Genomic DNA, 17,866 nt, shown 5'->3' with positions numbered 1-17,866 from the left:
CCTTTCTGGTGTAGTCTCTAATTCAGAGATACTGTTTACATGATTACGTTTGCTACGCACAATCTTCATTACGTTTTCTACGTAAGGGTTGGTAGATTTACACATGTAACAAACGTGTGTGGACAATCAAGTGTGCTGTGTCTCATCTTATTGGGTGTCTAGTAGCTTAAACCCGCCTCCAAGGTGCGTGAAGGTATTGCTATTGGGTAATGGAGAAAACGAAAAAGAGAAAAATGGAGTAGAGACGCGAGAAGTTTGTCGTGGGTAAAACACTTACGATTTGTAAGCTAACGTTGTTTCGTATCTTCATAAAGAGATAAGATATTGTTTATATGATTTAAAAGCGGAAGTTAACTCAGGATATGAGTTTGTAAGGCATTTGAGACATTGCTGCTTTTAAACGAGACGGCTCACGCTTTCTTTTCACGAATCAGTGTGTGTTAAATTGTAATCGCATTTTTGTTGCCGTTTGGTTTGCCGTGGTTCGACTTTGTGGGAGATTTTACGACGTTTTGAAACCCGAAGTGCGATAAAATTGATATCTACGAGGGAGAGCAACGGACATAACCGGATAGCGCACCCAGCCACCGGAAGCGTTGGGTGTTCCTCCGGCTACGAGGGACGATCGGTGTTTTCCGGGAGGAGCATGGTGGTCGATTGTACAGGTGCTTTGGAGTAAAAGAGCACAGGTACGTTTTCTATTGTTTTGTTTGCTCACGAGAGCGAAGCGGCCATTTTAAGTTTTAACGGCCTCTACGCACTCCAGCAACGGCACAGGCCTGCATCACGGGGGGTTATGTGAGTACTGTTGTGTGTGTGAGTGGGCCCACTTGCTAAATGATGGCCTTTAATTTCATATGTTCTCATGTTTATGTAAAGTTTGGTTACTGTGAGATGTTTTGGGTTACCATGTGAAGACCCATGTTATAGTTTTCTTATATCCTAGTTGGACGAAAAATAATACCTTAAGGGGTTGATATTTTATACTTGAAGTGTAATACAGTGTTCTTGGTGTTCGGAAACTGCCAGTAAATATTTTGTGTATGTAAAAGTGAACACATCTTCCGTAATTTCACTCAGTGTGGTTGTGCCTTGGTAAGGGTTGTAGCTATGTTTTATTTCCACTGGTTATAATTGTATACACTGAATGTATATTCATTTGTGCTGAACCTATCACTCAACTTTAAACTTATTTTATTTGATCCTTTAATCTCTTGTTTCTTTTATATTTACCATATCTTTAATTAAATACCCTTTAAAGTATTACTTGCCATTGTTCAGTTACTTGCACTTCCTAAGATCAGGATAGTTGTGTCAGAGTAGTGTAGTTATATATTTTATTAGACAAAGAAGAATCCGGTGCCCGCCCTAAGGAAAAATTGGGTAACTACACACCAAATAGGGTAGGGGGCGCTACATTTAGGCCTATTTATTATTATACGTTATTGTTGGATTCCTTTCCATTCGTTCGTGCTTCCACATTCCTGACTGGGATCGGATATACACTCACGCTGTGCCTGGATTTTTCACTCCTGTGTGCTCACTGTGTTCCCGTGTAACAGTGCGTCAGAAATTCTGTTTTACTACAACGCCTTGGATCTACTCGGACATCTCAAACTGGATCAAAGCGTGTCCTGTGCAGCAGTGTCTGATCTTAGGTTCATCACAACATCTTTGATCTTACTTGGACATTACTATGTGGATTCGTCTGCTATCTGCTATCATCCGTGTTTTGTGAGTGACTGGGCTCCGTGGAGAGCGGATCTTCGAATACCCGGACCACGCTATGATAAGGTACTCTCTGCCTGAACTGCTTTCACAGAAACACCAGTTGGTGCTCAACACATGTGTTCGTGAAACTTTACGATTACTTCACCTTCTACGTCGGCCTAAATATGTTCATAGGGGTTCACAGCGGAATTTTAACATCACAGGGACTGACATTAAGGTCTTATGTTCCCGTTCCGCATGTACTGATAAACAAAACATCTCTCGTGGTGTTTGCCCTGCGAACTTATGTTATCCACAACAAGTGTCTACAATATACTCAGATAAAGTACGCCGTGATTTCATCAGGTTTGCCCATCTCAATATACGTTCTTTGAACAAAAAGACTGATTTACTCTATGACATCATCTTGGACAAAAAACTTGATGTCTTCTGTATTTCTGAAACTTGGCACCAACAGAATGACTTTTTAAATCTCAATTTATGTACTCCACCGGGATATAGATATCTTGAAAAATCTAGAGCAACTGGAAAAGGCGGTGGCCTTGCTGTTGTCTACAGTACTGATGTCTCTGTTACTGAAATTGTTGTTCCTTCTGTTTCATCGTTTGAGAGTATTGTTTTTAAAATGAGCGGTGCTTCTCCTGTTCTGATTTTGTTTATTTATAGGCCACCGAAGCCTAACCCTCTGTTTTTTGATGAACTCACAGAGCTAATTGCATTTCTAAATCCCCTTTGTCCATCTATGATTCTTATTGGAGATATTAAGATTCATGTTGATAATCCTAGTTGTAATCATACTGCTAACTTGATGGAGATTTTGGACTGTTTTAACCTGATACAACATGTCAAATTTCCAACTCACAGAAAAGGTCATACACTGGATTTAGTGTGTACAGCTGGTGCTGATATAAATCAGCTTGAAGGTAAAGATTTGTGTATTAGTGACCATAAGCTCTTGAGTTTTAACTTATCGGTTTCTTTGCAAAAACTACAAAAGAGGGTTATTAGTTTTAGAAATCTTAAAAATATTGATCTTAATCAGTTTTCATGTATGATAAATGACACTCCTGCAGGAAATACTGTTGATCATTATAATTCAATTTTATCATCAACTCTAGATGTGCTGGCCCCCAAGAAGGAACGTGTTGTTTCATTTTTGAAATCATCACCCTGGTTTACTACTGAGCTCAGGGCTCTTAAAGCAAAAAATAGGCAGTTGGAACGACAGTATAAAAAATCAGGGCTCACTGTCCATAAACTTATGTATGATGAGCAATTGGTTCTGTACAGCGATGCCCTTAAAATAGCAAGAACCAAATACTACTCTCAAATCATTAATGATGGTACTGCTAATCCAAATAAGATGTTTAAAGTAATCAACAAACTTCTTAAACCTACCAATTCACTTTTTTGTTCCACTGTGCAGCAGTGCAATATGTTTTAAAATTCTGTGCTGAAAAAAATTTATAATATTTATCAGTCTATTACTTGTGCCTCTCTGAGTGCACCTCCTGAGATTGAGCCTTTAAATTGTCCGTATACTTTGTTTTCTAGTTTTAAAACGGTCACCATTGATTACATTTCCAAATTAATTATGACTATGAGTTCCACTACCTGCACCTTGGATCCTATTACAACTCATGTTCTTAAAGAGTGTCTGTCGTCTATCAGTCCTCTCATTTTGAACATTGTTAATACTTCCATTACTACTGGACTTGTTCCCCAAGCCCTTAAGGTTGCTTCCATCACACCAGTTCTTAAAAAGCCTGGGTGTGATGTGTCTGATCTGTCTAATTACAGGCCTATATCTAATCTTCCTTTTTTGGCGAAGGTTTTGGAACGTGTTGTCGTGTCACAACTTCATTCTCACTTGTCCATGAACGAGCTTTTAGAACCTTTTCAATCTGGGTTTCGTTCAGGACATAGTACTGAGACTGCCTTGGTCCGAGTTATGAATGATCTCCTCGTCTCTGCTGACTCTGGTGCTCTTACTATCTTGGTGCTCTTAGATTTGAGTGCAGCCTTTGACACGGTGTGTCACTCAATACTGCTTGAGAGACTCGAGACTTGGCTTGGTATTTCCGGTACAGTGCTTGAGTGGTTTAAATCATACCTGACTGATCGTACCCAGTTTGTTATTTTAGAAAATAATAAATCTAACGTTGGACAGGTGTGTCATGGTGTTCCTCAGGGCTCTGTCCTTGGCCCGATACTTTTTAATATTTACATGCTTCCTTTAGGGCAGATTATTAGAAAGCATGGTCTGGGGTTCGACTTCTATGCTGATGATACACAGATTTATATTAGCACAAAAACTAATATCACAGATGTTTCAGCAACCCTTTCTAACTGTCTCCTGGAAATTAAATTATGGATGTACCAAAATTTTCTTAAATTAAATGGTACAAAATCTGAGGTTCTTTTAGTTGGTACCCCTGCAGCTACCTGTAATGGTAAAATTTTTAATCTGGACATCGAAAACAATGTACTGTCTGCATCACCACAAGTACGTAACCTTGGTGTAATTTTTGATTCTCACTTGACACTTGAAGCACATATTAAGAGCATTTCAAAATCGGCATTTTTCCATTTAAGGAATATTGCTAGGATCAGGTCCTCTCTTTCATTACCTGATGCAGAAAGGCTTGTCCATGCACTTGTGACCTCTAGGCTTGATTATTGTAATGCCCTTTATGTTGGGCTACCAGCAAAATCTATTACGCGCCTGCAACGTATACAGAATTCAGCTGCACGTGTTCTTACACATACTCCTTTTCGTCAGCATATCTCTGGGGTGCTTAGCAACCTGCATTGGCTTCCGGTCCATGACCGTATTGATTTTAAAATTCTTATCTTAACATATAAAGCTGTACATGGAATTGCACCTTCATATATATGTGATTTAATTACGCTCTATATGCCCTCTCGATCTCTCCGTTCTGCCAACTCTTTTCTACTTAAACAGCCTTCTTGCAGACTGAAAACGATGGGTGAAAGAGCTTTCTCTGTGTCCGCCCCCAGGTTGTGGAATGCACTTCCTCTAACTGTTAGGAATTCCCCAACATTAACAAGTTTTAAGAAACAGTTAAAAACCCTTCTTTTTAAGATCCCAGCCGGCATATGACCGACCTTCAACATTGAAATATGGTTGAAATAATGTCAGTTGTTATTTTAACGTTGAAACAACATTATATGCAGAACGTTGAAAAACGTGAACAAAACGCTCATAAATCAACGTTGAAATTAGATCAAGATCTAAACTTTATATCAACATCATGTATTCCATGCATCTTCAACAATCAAAATTTTCGGTAAGTCTCGTATTATTGCATTTAATATATACACACACACAAATATAAATAAACAATAAAAGCTTATTTTGCTGTTTCATATGTTTTTCCTTTAACCTTAGTAGTGTCGCGAGATTGCACGAGACGTTACGGTTCACGTCAGTCAGTGAGGCGGGAAAGCGCGGAGTGACGACGTGACGAGACGACGACTACAATCTATGAAAGTAAGTTGATAATATTATAACAAAATTATTAAATACTACCCATTATGTCAATTTATGGAGAATTTTAAAGCTACCGTTTAAGGTTATGGGTTTGAAAATGTTTGGATCTACGTCATTGAGGCTTTTGCCACTTGCTTTATAGTTCTGGTGATGTTTTGAGATAAAAGTATGTAACTTATAACAATTATACGTTATATGAACGTTTCTTTCTGACACCCAGTGAGGTTGTTCCATGAGATGTAGTGTTGTACACAAGCCTTAAACAGCTCACAGAAATATTTCGACCAACAAGTTAACTAACAGGCAAGGCAGCGCGGCCGCCATTTTAAAGTGAAAATGTGAACTAGTTAACACGGAAACCGACAAAATGCAACAAAAGAGATAGGAAAATAGCTTAGTAAATGCACTCCAAAAAAATGCTTTTTTGAGAAGTCTACAGTGCGACCGTCATTTGAAGTGAAAATGTGAATAGCCTGTAAATGTGAAGCGGTGACATTTTGTTTTGTGTGGCATTTTCGCACCCTCATGCCTAGGCATATTAACGTTAACGAGATGTTAAATAAATGAAAATCGATTTTAGGAATTTCTTTAAATTGAGATGATGGCAAAGACTGAGCAAGTGATTGATATTTTATAATAAAACTTTTTTTTTAATAGATGACGTACCATAAAAAATGGAGGCGGCAAAATGCTGAATTGCATGCAATGACACTGTCTAGCAGTGAGTCAGAGGAGGATCATTTATTTGCTGCTGGGGATGACCTGAGTGAAAATAGCGTCAGTCAGAGTGAAAATAGTGGCAGTCTGACAGGAAACCGTGCAGAGAGTACTGTTGACATCAATGATATTGTGTATAGGGATGGCCTACAGTATACCAGTGAAAGTGATGACGTTGAAACATGCACCTCTTTAGATGAAATAAGTGATTTGGGGAGCGATTTAGCGAAATGGGCTGTGAAGAATAAAGCAACACGGGCATCTGTTGATGAGCTCCTCTCCGTGTTAAGAAAACATGGTCATCGGCTGCCTAAAGATGCGAGAACATTGTTGGGAACTCCAAACCAAGTTGAAGTACAAGAATTATGTGGGGGTCAATATCTATATTTTGGTCTTGAGTCTGGAATTTTGAAAATATTTTCCCAGTATTCAGATGAGTTCTCCAAAGAAAAAGATGTACTCCTTAATTTCAACATAGATGGCTTGCCATTGTTTAAGTCATCAAGTCTCCAGATTTGGCCAATTCTTTGTAGTGTTAAAAGGTACCAGCCTTTTATTGTAGCCATATTTTGTGGCAATGAAAAACCAAATTCTGTGAGAGATTTCCTGGCAGACTTCCTTGAAGAGCTGACTAGGCTTCAACAGGATGGAATTTCTTTCAAAGATGAAACCTTGAAAGTGAAAGTAAATGCTTTCATCTGCGATGCTCCTGCTAGAGCTTTTTTAAAATGCATTAAGGGGCACAATGCATACAATAGTTGCGAGCGTTGCACTATTAAAGGAGAATATGTAGACCACAGGGTTGTGTTCAATTACCATTCACAAGAGACCACTTCGTTAAGAACAAATGAGGATTTCAACAGGCTCTCTTACTCTTCTCACCAAAGTGGACACTCACCCTTTGTTGATGCAGGCTTGTCATGCGTACATTCATTTGTGTTGGACTATATGCACCTGGTATGCCTAGGGGTGGTTAGACGCTTACTGAACTTTCTCAAACAGGGTCCACGAGCATGTAAACTTTCTCAGAGACAAATTGGTGAAATATCATCCAACCTTGTGTCTCTCAATGGAAAACTGCCAAGAGAATTTGCACGACAGCCACGGTCTCTTGCATTTTTGGATAGATGGAAAGCAACTGAATTCCGTCAGTTCTTACTTTACACTGGACCTGTTGTTCTACGTTCAGTTTTGCCTCAGAGCTTCTATCACCACTTCCTTACACTTACTGTTGCCATGTCTATACTGTTGGACTCTGATGATAAAGCGAGGAATGCATATACTGCCTATGCAGAGGAACTACTGATGCATTTTTATAAAACATCTACTAAGCTCTACAGCCACATCTTTACTTCCTACAATGTCCATTCTCTTGTCCACCTAGCAGAAGATGTTAGGAATTTCGGAACGTCTTTGAATGAGATCTCTGCTTTTCCGTTTGAGAGCCATCTGCACAAACTGAAGAAAAGTGTTAGAAATGCAAAAAATCCTATTTCACAAATTTTCAAGAGAATAGCAGAAATGGATAATGCCAAAGTAAGCATTGCACCAGCACCCTACCAGACATTTGTGTCGACCAAGAAAAAGGATTCCTGCTTTCTTTATGGAGATGGTTTTGCCTTTGTGAATGAGAAGCGAACCGATAAGATGTGTGTGTGTGATGTCTACCACCTTGACAGCTTGGACAGTTTTTTTGAGCACCCTTGTAGCTCTAAACTTATAAACATAGCACTTCTAAGAGATGGAAGAAGATCAGGAAAACGAAAGCTCATTGAACAGAAAGACCTTAGGAAAAAAGCTGTCTGTCTTCCATTTGAAAATGGATTTATTCTGATGCCAATGCTTCATAGCAGTGAAAGGCACTAAGGAGCTGCACAGGGACTCTAGCTGTCCAAGCCATACATGTTGTTGAAGAAATGGTAATTAATTATATTACATATAATTTTTCTTATAAAATGTATCTAATTTCAAACACAGTTACTCAAATATGAAGGTGTGTACACCTGGCATTGCAAATTATTTTCTAGATCAGATCAGATGTGTGGCTAGTGCTAAATAGAGGTGTTCTTTGTACTCCATCCAAAATTGCTCATTGATACTTAATGGAATCTTATGCGTTTTGGCTGACCACTTGTGATTGGATCACCAAAAACACACTGTGGAAACTGGACTTTAGTAAATTTAGTATCTAATACTTAAACGGATAGTTCACCACAAAATTAAAACAGTTGTCATTTACAGTTATAAGTTACAAACTTTTAGTAATTTCTTTTTTCTGCTGAATGCATTTTTTTAAAGATTGTTGGTAACAGAGCAGGTTTGAGCATAACATTTAAATGGTTTTGGAACAACTCAAAGATAAGTAAATTATAACATTTTTTGTGAACTATCCTTTTAATCTCAATCCGACTATTTCCTGCCAATATGTTATGTAACCAGTAAATTATTGAATTGTCTACACCGGGGTGTCCAGTGCTGCTCGTGGAGGGCCACTATCCTGCAGAGTTTAGCTTCAATCCCAATTAAGCACTCCTGAACCAGCTGATTATGGTCTGTGTTAACATACTAAAACTTTCAGACCAGTTTGTTAAGGCAAACAGCTGGACAGTGGCCCTCCAGGACAGAATTTTGACACCCCTGATCCACATAATGTCACAACTTTTAAATAATTGGGTTTATATCTGTCTGTTGTTTTCCGAAAGACAAGAACAATGTGGGCCAGAGCTGTATGGCGAGAAGGCAATGCCGAAATGGAGGAAGTCATTCCATCCCGTTGGGTCAAGAATGGGTTTGTGTCCTGGCCTGATAAACAAGTCAAAAAAGCAATGAAAACTTTCAGAGTGCCTGAGGATGTGTGGATGAAATTTCCACTTTTAAAAGTTAAAATTCAGTCAGGTATGTAATTTTTTACTCTTTACATTAGGGCTGGAAAATTGGAATCAGAATTTTAATTATCATTTCTATAAACCCTAATTTATTCTTATATAAATTCTTATATCACATGACAAGTAATATTACATTTAATAAGGTAATAGAAGTAACATGATACCTGTGCATAACACTGGCTTTTCAGATAACAGGCAGGAATGTAAAAAATATGATTTGACCACCACTGACGAAGTGAGCTGCCCAGAGGGAGAGCCTATAAAGGTTCCTGAAAAGAGGAAACCAAAGAAGAAGAGCTACCCTGACTACCAAATGGGTAGATAGCTTACAATCACTTACCAGCATTTTATTTTCTAAGTAACCATCCAGCACTAGCTATTTTTTTTTATTCTCATAAAATGTGATGGCCCCAAAAATATTATGTTGTATAAATAACTTTGTACTTTTTTTTTGTAATTTTTTGTATCAGATTTCAAACAGGGGTTTTGCCCATAGCAGAGCTGTTTACCTCTTTGTGGGTTTGCCATTTCCCTCTGTAACAGCAATTTTGTTTAATATGGTGTTGAATGTTTGTTGAACACGTTAGCTTATTTGTGCAAAAATGATTATTGTTTAATCTGGCGCAAAAAAATAATATTAAATATAAATTATTGCAGATGACCTTCCTGGCAGTGATTTTACAATGGTGGATGTTGCTGATCTCCCAACAGATTTGCCCACAGGTAAGTGACAAGGTTTTAAAAAGCTTTTTCATAATGTTTATAGCAAATAATAATAATAATAATGAGTAGTCATTTTTAAGTAAAATAATAATGAGAAATAAAGAAGCTTGAATACAACTGTCTGTGTATATCATATGTATAATTGTTAGTGATAGTGAAATGTTTAAATAATGGTGGTTTTCTTTTCCAATTTAGATGATCACCCTCTGCCCTGTGTACCCAACAAAGTTCAGAACAATGTGCAGTCTGGTTGGTATTTTAACTTAAATTATTAAGTAAAGTTAAGTGTAAAATATAATCAAAGGATTAAAGTGCATTATTTGCTTACTTTATTTCTTTAATATTGCAGAAATGTATTAGTAAGGTTATTTATAATATATTTTCTGTTTTATTATCCCCCATTAGACTTTTGAGACATTATTGCATTACACATCGCATCCCTTTTCTTTTAAAGGTTATTGGCAGATATCTTAGTTTTCCCCTTAATTTGCATGCTAAAATGTCACACTAAAAATAAGTGGATGCACGTCATTTCTAAACGCAACATCATTTAACCATCTCTAGAATCGTATTTAATATTAAAAATATGTATCCAAATTTATCTAATCAATTCGATAAACTGACCAACTATTCAATATAAAACGGTTTGACAGAGTATTAAAGAGGAAAGTGATCGTATCACGCTGTCAAGCATTTTTAAATCATTGACCAAACCCTCATTTCAGATCCTTAAATGTCTTATATTTAACTTTTTTACATCTGTAGACACATTGAAGTCCCCCGGTAAGCAAAGAAGCCCCAGCGAGTCCCTCTCACGCAGCCAGAGGAGAAGCCCCAGCGGTCCCTCTCACGCAGCCAGAGGAGAAGCCCCAGCCGGTCCCTCTCACGCAGCCAGAGGAGAAGCCCCAGCGAGTCCCTCTCACGCAGCCAGAGGAGAAGCCCCAGCGAGTCCCTCTCACGGAGCCAGAGGAGAAGCCCCAGCCAGTCCCTCTCACGCAGCCAGAGGAGAAGCACCAGCGAGTCCCTCTCACGCAGCCAGAGGAGAAGCCCCAGCGAGTCCCTCTCACGCAGCCAGAGGAGAAGCCCCAGCGAGTCCCTCTCACGCAGCCAGAGGAGAAGCCCCAGCGAGTCCCTCTCACGCAGCCAGAGGAGAAGCCCCAGTAAGTCCATGGTTTCCACAGGTCCTTAAATAGTCTTAAAGTTTTCCTAATAAAAGGTCTTTAAAAGACTTAACTTTAACTTGTCCATATCTGTAGACACCTCACACAGCTGCAGAAGAAGCCCCAGCAAGTCACATTCTAATGGCAAGCGGAGAAGCCTAAGTGAGTCCCTGTCACCTTGCCAGATAAGAAGTTTCAGTAAATCCCTCTCACACAGATGGAAAAGTTTTTCTGAGTTACACAGCAACTGGAGTCCAACCAAGTCTCTCTCGGGTTCCTCCGACACCCAGGCATGCAGAAAAAAGAGACATTCCAGATCTAAAGATGTTAGTAAAAGGTGAGCCATCACTAAGAACACCGTTGACAACAAACCTTATTAGATTTGGATGCATACTAGATATTTGTAGAAGCAAACTTCATTGATATTTTAAATATTGCTTTGTTGGGGCAGGGATAAAATTATTCCACTCATTACATAAAATATTAGAAGTTCACCCAGGAACAAACATACACAGTTCAGTTTTATACACAGTTTTATTTACAAATTTACCAAGTTGTAAAAAAGCATGGGGCATAAGAAGTGCAGTGTCACAGGGTTTATACACCGTCTAAAGATAATAAATTATTTATTAATATAATATTAAAACGAGTATAATAATAAAATGTATACTTCAAGACAAACAACTATTTAAAACTATTTGTCGGTTAATTGATGTTCCTTTTTAAGTAACAGCAGAAGAACAAGAGGTTTACAGAGAAGCCTGAGTCCGCATCACCCACCACTTAAGTCCAACAAGAAGAGAGTTAGGTCCATGAGTGCAGAATTGTCAAGTGAGGGAAAAAGACTTTGTCTGCCATACCACAACAGTGAGGACAGGGAAAGATCAGAGCCTTCTCAGACTAAAAAGTGCCAACAGACCTCAATTTCAAAATTGAATGCATCAAGGTTTCCTCTGTCAGAGGAAAGTAAGTAGTCACTGTTATTTTTATTGATATTACATAGTGATTATGTTAGGGCTGAGTGTAATGTCAAAATCACAGTATTTCTGTTTGTTTTTCATTATGGAAATGTATGTAGTTCTCCACTTACCGTCATGCAGGTTTTATTTTGTAGTTTTATATGTATATGTTAAAATGTCATAAAAATCAATGGTATTTATGATGTTCATTTTTGATTTAAAGTTTGAAGTTAACTATTGTACTGGTATAACTCCTATAGGACCACAAATAACATTAGTTTTTACTCTCCTTTTTTCTAGAATTCCAGAAGAAAGTCCTTCAAATTCTTATTGATTTACGAGATACTGTAAAAACTGCTCTGAGAACCACTGATGAGACTGCATTTAATTTTAAGCAAGCCAACAACAACGTGGAATTCCTAGAAATGGAGAGTCGTTTGGAAGACAAAAATGAAAGAGCAGCCTTGGTAAGTTTGAGATGATCATTGTAATCAATTGGTGTTCAAACCACAAATACTTAATGTTATAGGGTTCAAACATCATTTTGGCTCCATTAAAATTAAAAAAATGTAGGGCTGGGGTGTTACATTAGTTAATCAATAATGCTTAACAATAGTTAAAACTGGCATATAGTATTGCAAATTTAACACGTGCAACCTCAAAATATACTTGGTAGCATTTGAGAGAACGCGTGTTCACAGAGAACGCATGTTACCGTTTACGTGTAATTTATCACACGCTTAATTTAAGTGTATAACATGCTGGGTGCTTGTGAGTTTTATCATTCAAAAATTTTTATTTTAGGAAACAACGCTATGTAAAACATTACATGCATGTTTTCAGGTCATATCTCATAGAAATTCAAGCTGGTTTCTCTTCTAATGGAATAGCATGTGGGAGGGTTACATAATAATGTAGCGCTACAGTGCCATAGTTATCATTTTAACAGCCATTTACATATACATTATTTCAAATAATTAATAAGTGCCATTTAATTGCTAAAAAGCCTTTTATTTGATCCCAACTTTTTTGTCTCAAATTAATATTTTTTTTCAGCAAGCATATTTGAAAAAACTTGGAGGTGTGGATGATGTGGACATGGTGAAAAAATCAATGTCTGCGTAAGTACTTTTTTGTGCCAGACATTGGATTATTTGTCAGATATAAAATCAGCTACATCATATCTATTATATGATCATACTGACCTTTCAGTGGTGCACCATTTGATAAGCTAGTAATAAGCTATCAGCCTCCACTGGCTGATATTCATCCTTATCCTTTAATTGAGTAGAACTGCACTTTTCATCACAATTTTAGTCACACAAGCGTCACTACTCTAACATATAAACACTAACATATAAACCCTTGCTCAGCCCCTAAATGATTTAACCCTCTTTCGTCACTAAAGGGGGAACTGTAAGGCCTGTTTGGCAGTGTACTGCAGAATGAATGAAGTAGTTACACACCAGAAAACATTTCAAGACAACTCAAAGCTGAAAAAATATTTTTAAGGATGCAGATTAGATTTCATTGGATTTCTCTTTAAAGACTTAATTTCCTTTCACAAAGAAAGATTTTGTTATATGCATGTTTTGTATGCTGCTTTAATTAACTGTCTTAACTTTTTTTTGTTTTACGCTTTTTGAAAGTTTTGTACATTCATGTTTATTTTTCAGAACTCTTTCGAATGCTGTGATGTCACAGATGAATTTAAAGGGAAAATGTGGGAAGCTGCCATTTTCAGAGTCTCTGCTATGCCAGATCATATGTGGTAGGTAAAAATAAATGAAATTGCATACATAATATATACTTTTTTATTTGTGCTTATCCAAATGACTATTTAGGGAAGTCTCTTTTACTTGTAGTGATGTTTCAAGTTAAAACAACAGTGTTCTTTTGGCTTCACAAGTCAAATGTTTGCACATATTTTTAAGATACAGGGCAACCTATATGTGATCCCTATTGATCGATTTTGGTACATTTTTGTCAACAACAGGGTTTGGTACCTACAGTTGTCAACAACAGGATTTTTTAAGGCTGAAATATACATGAAACTGTTTTGTTTTTCTCTTCAGATGCTGTCATCTACACACACAACACAACACGGACAAAAATATTACAGACCATGTCTAAATACTTAAAATATGCTCCAGAGAGGATAGGCGGTGGTGGCCATAAAAAGACACTTCACTGATGACCCACTCCAGTTTAAAATAATTTAATGAAAATGAATTTGTGTGTGTGCGCGCGTGTGATTTAATTTTGTTGAATGAGAAAAAATAAAATGGATGTAAAAATATTGCTGTTTATTTTTATTCTGTCTTATCTGTATATATACAAGTGTACTCTCAAACCTGCACTAAGAGCATCCAAAGTAATTCATTCAAACGATTCTACAGTTATTAGAGAGATTTTTTTAGGCCAATGTAAAATTGTTACAATTACTATCAACATGAAGTATACTCCACAGAAAATCACTCTACACGTTAATTATTCATTTAGTATTGAAAAACCATTGAAACAGTAGCAATTTCAATGCTTTATTATGGGGATAAAAAACAATAAAGCAATTATTATACAACATCGATTTCTGACCGCAATTCAACTAGGTTGAAAGGTAAGACGTTGAAACAACGTTGCTATTTCAACGTTGATTCAATTTGCAAAACCGAAACGTAATTCAACGTTGATTCAACCTTGGTCCTTGACGTTTATTCAACGGTGAATCAACGTTGAATTGTCAGCTGGGATGTCTGTGTCTTAATTGGTGACACTTGATGTGTATATTTGGTCTTTTTTCTTGTTTGTTTTCTTTTTAATGTATTTTTAATGTATTTACTTTTGTACTGTACTGTAGCGCTTTGGGTACAAGAAAAGCGCAATACAAATAAAATGTATTATTATTATTATTAAAATAAAAAGAGTCAAAGGGAAAGTGTAGCTAAAATGAAATATGGTAAGGGATACATTTCTTGATGTGACTTTTAGTTTGACAGTGGAAGTTGTGGGTTTACGCGTCTACACGCAATTACGCATCGACGCGTCTAACGTCAAACACACGTTGTAGCGTTTGTACACGTTACGTCTAAATACATTAGGCTTGTTTGAGATGAGCAAAATCTGCGCATAACCGATCACCGGTGATCACCGCGAGCTGCATGCCGGTTAGAAAAGTGTCCGAGTTACGTCCGCCTTGCTCTGATGTCATGCTGACGTGTGCCAAAAAAGTCTCGCGACGGCGAGGCGGCTGTGTCGGATTGTGCAGTCGAGCGCAGTTGCTTATGGCGTTCCAAAGGGTCCAAAAAAATGACTAACCAGCACACACACGTCTCACTGAACGTCTAACTCCGCGTCTTAACTTTTTTTAAATTCTGCTATTTATTGCATTGAATTCAAGACGCAGACGAGACGTTGACGTGACGTAGACGTCACGTAAATCACGTGTAGCAGTGAAGCGTCCAGTTAGGCGTCACGTGTCATTCACGTGTAGCAGTGAAGTCATTTGTTTTCATTTTTGCTAACACGTATTGTAACACGCTACTATACACGGGTTAATGCAGTGTGTCAAGCGTCACTTTGTTAACTTTCACTTCACTCATTCCTCTCAATGAACGTGACGTCTGCGTCTGTCCTAGAAACTAACGATAATCTGTTGTTTTCTTGACATTCTGTTAATTGTGTTACACACTGGTAAGGACCAGCTGTCAATCTTAGTTTATGCAGTTTGTAATGCTTTGTGTTAAGTGTTCGTGAAATACATTTAAGTCCAAAACCGTGTGATATTATTATATGTTGGGCATGTGTTTATATTGTTCTGATGCGATCGATTATTGCTGCGTTTCCGATATAATTCACTATAACAAATACACCCCACGTTAAAATGTGGTGACCACTGCTGTGTACAGTTTATTAGTGCTTTATAAATAAATAAACGCTTGCATTTATTTGATCTGTGATTCACTTTATTTCCAGTAAGTTGCATAAATGCAACATTAAATGGTTTGCCAAACCATATATGTTTTTATGTTAAATAATAATAATAATGTGTGTGTGGGTGTGTGTATTTGCAAGGTTTTACTAATTTACTGGACAATGTCATATTATTGTTTTTGTGTTTTATTTTTTACTTATTTGTGATGCCAAGAAAATTCTGGCAGGATAAATAAAAAACTGAAGCAGCAGATTTCCTCCAAATCTGCTAAAACAGAAATAAATATAACACAATATTCTTATTTCAGGGATTTTAAAGTCCAGAACATTTTCAAATCTACTGTGTTCTACATTGTTTTCAACCATAATTGAATGCAAAACAAATGCAAAGGCTGCTTTTGCCATCTGATAAAATGACAAAACTGGTGGTGCAAGTCATTGAACAATTCAACACTGTAAACCCGGATAAGTAGAATTTACTTAAAAAAATCCAGGTAACTCGTTGCCTTAAAATTTTTAAGTAATGAAGCATTAGTTGAATAAGTGAACTGGACTACGTTCAATGTACTTGAGCCCATAATGGAATGGAATAGAATATTTAAGTTGAATGTACTAATAACCGAGTTACAGTGACTGAAGATACTTAGTTTAAACAATCATTCCCCACCCATTTATTTAACTCGGCTTGTTAAGTAAGCATTACTCCATTACCAATTCAACTAAATTGTATATTCTAACTGCCCCAACTTATTTCTAACTCAAAATATGTCTTTCAATCAATAAAACCATGTAAAATACATAGATACAACTGACACATTAAACTGATCCAATTTTTTTATTGAACATGTCTTTTTTATTAGCAACAAAAGAAACAAAGCCATGACCTAATTCTATTTCCTCACTGATGGCATGAAAAGAAAAAAATATCTTCCTCTTTACCTCCAATCATATTGAATTACACCTCTCTAAATTAGGTTGACAAACTGGCAGGATAAAACTCAGCCCTGCTGAAGACTGGCATCTTAAAAGTTATACTTCAAAACTCAACATTTACTCTTCAAATTTGGTTGACAGACTGGCAAGAAAAAACTCAGCCCTGCTGAACACTGGCATCTTACATTTAACATATACAAATAACAAATCTGTACATGGAAAAACAAAAAAGTGTGTGAGAATAACATTAACTAAATAAGCTAACATTAGCTAAATAACAAAAACTTAAAGAGGCATGACAGTAGTTAACTTACAACGAATAAATAAATAGAAAAATCAAGAAATTAAAGCTAACTATGTTAGCTAGTGTGCAACAACTTACAAGGATGTTTGCAGTTCTCTGGCTAGCTGCTGCACCGTCTCAACTTAGCTGTCTGGAAGCAACAGAGTAAAATGGTTCAGAGCGGACATATTACGTTACCCGGACACCGGGCGGACTCGAAGTGTACCCAAATAAGACGGTCGCCGGACACGTCGGAGCAAAGCTAAATTTATTTCAGTCAGTCGTAGTCACACAATAGAATCCGCTAACAAGGCAGCGGGTATTAGCGCCAACTTACCGGGACGTTCGATGTTCCGTGCTGAGCTAACGATCGCTGCTTCAGGTGTCTGGCTCAGCTCAACTTGCACTAGCTGTCTGGAAGCGACATACAATTTCCGTTACGGGCGCTAGCTAACGTTACCAGTGAAGATATTCGTTAGCTAGGAGAGTGTGGGGCAGAGTTAGCTGGATAGCTACCCTGCTAATAACTAGCGAAGTTCATTTTTCAGTTTTTTTTAAATAACTACAGTACTATTGAAATGAAACTTTGATATACATATATATATATATATATCTGATAGATACTTTGAGTTATATCAAAGTATAATTTCTATAGTGTTGTCCCCATGAAAATATATAATAAAATATTTGTACAAATGTGAGGGGTGAACTCACTTTCGTGATATACTGCTAGCTAAGTTACATCAGCAAGCAGTCGGGACTGCAACGGCATGCCAGTGCCAGGTTCCCACTTACCGTTTTGTGGCAGAACTCGGTTTATTCACCGAAGGCTTCTAACTTCGGTCAATGAACAACGTGCTTGCTGTAACGGCAATTTAGATACAGGTGTATTCCGTCTCAAATTTTGGCGGTTGTGATGTCAATGCGTTGCTATTTGTTAAAGGCAAAACTTGATGATATTGAGTTGTTTGAGCTCAAACACATAATTACAATAAGATAGGCCATTAAAAAGTACAGTTTACTCAGAGTTC

At 37.3% G+C, this 17,866-nt stretch overlaps 1 protein-coding gene across 5 annotated transcripts; it reads left to right on the top strand.

Annotated features, from left to right (window-relative positions):
- Nucleotides 1-214: 214 nt before the first annotated feature.
- LOC306909481 (uncharacterized protein) lies at nt 215-13,981 on the top strand. Of its 5 annotated transcripts, none has more exons than XM_079483213.1 (12): nt 215-5,245; nt 8,665-8,857; nt 9,036-9,164; nt 9,505-9,570; nt 9,766-9,819; nt 10,336-10,730; nt 10,827-11,067; nt 11,464-11,696; nt 11,990-12,156; nt 12,746-12,810; nt 13,366-13,460; nt 13,765-13,981. In XM_079483213.1, exons 1-7 carry the CDS (start codon nt 5,240-5,242, stop codon nt 10,890-10,892), a joined length of 909 nt encoding a protein of 302 aa, XP_079339339.1. In that variant the 5' UTR covers nt 215-5,239; the 3' UTR covers nt 10,893-11,067; nt 11,464-11,696; nt 11,990-12,156; nt 12,746-12,810; nt 13,366-13,460; nt 13,765-13,981. The 5 variants fall into 5 exon arrangements, with proteins under 5 accessions (XP_079339339.1, XP_079339340.1, XP_079339338.1 ...); XM_079483214.1 differs by having other exon boundaries at nt 11,458-11,696; XM_079483216.1 differs by lacking the exon at nt 215-5,245 and adding an exon at nt 6,492-7,881 and having other exon boundaries at nt 11,458-11,696.
- The last annotated feature ends 3,885 nt before the right edge of the window (nt 13,982-17,866 follow it).

Source organism: Barbatula barbatula, assembly GCF_947034865.1.
Source record: "Barbatula barbatula genome assembly, chromosome: 20".
In the NCBI taxonomy this organism is placed as follows: Eukaryota; Metazoa; Chordata; class Actinopteri; order Cypriniformes; family Nemacheilidae; genus Barbatula; species Barbatula barbatula.
The sequence above is the reverse complement of the archived record's forward strand: the minus strand, read 5'-3'. Positions and strand labels throughout refer to the sequence as shown.

Coding starts and splice junctions, on each gene's coding strand:
- LOC306909481 (XM_079483212.1), top strand. Junction 9,571..9,765: donor CCCAACAGATTTGCCCACAG/GTAAGTGACAAG, acceptor TTTCCAATTTAG/ATGATCACCCTCTGCCCTGT. Junction 10,731..10,826: donor CAGCCAGAGGAGAAGCCCCA/GTAAGTCCATGG, acceptor CCATATCTGTAG/ACACCTCACACAGCTGCAGA.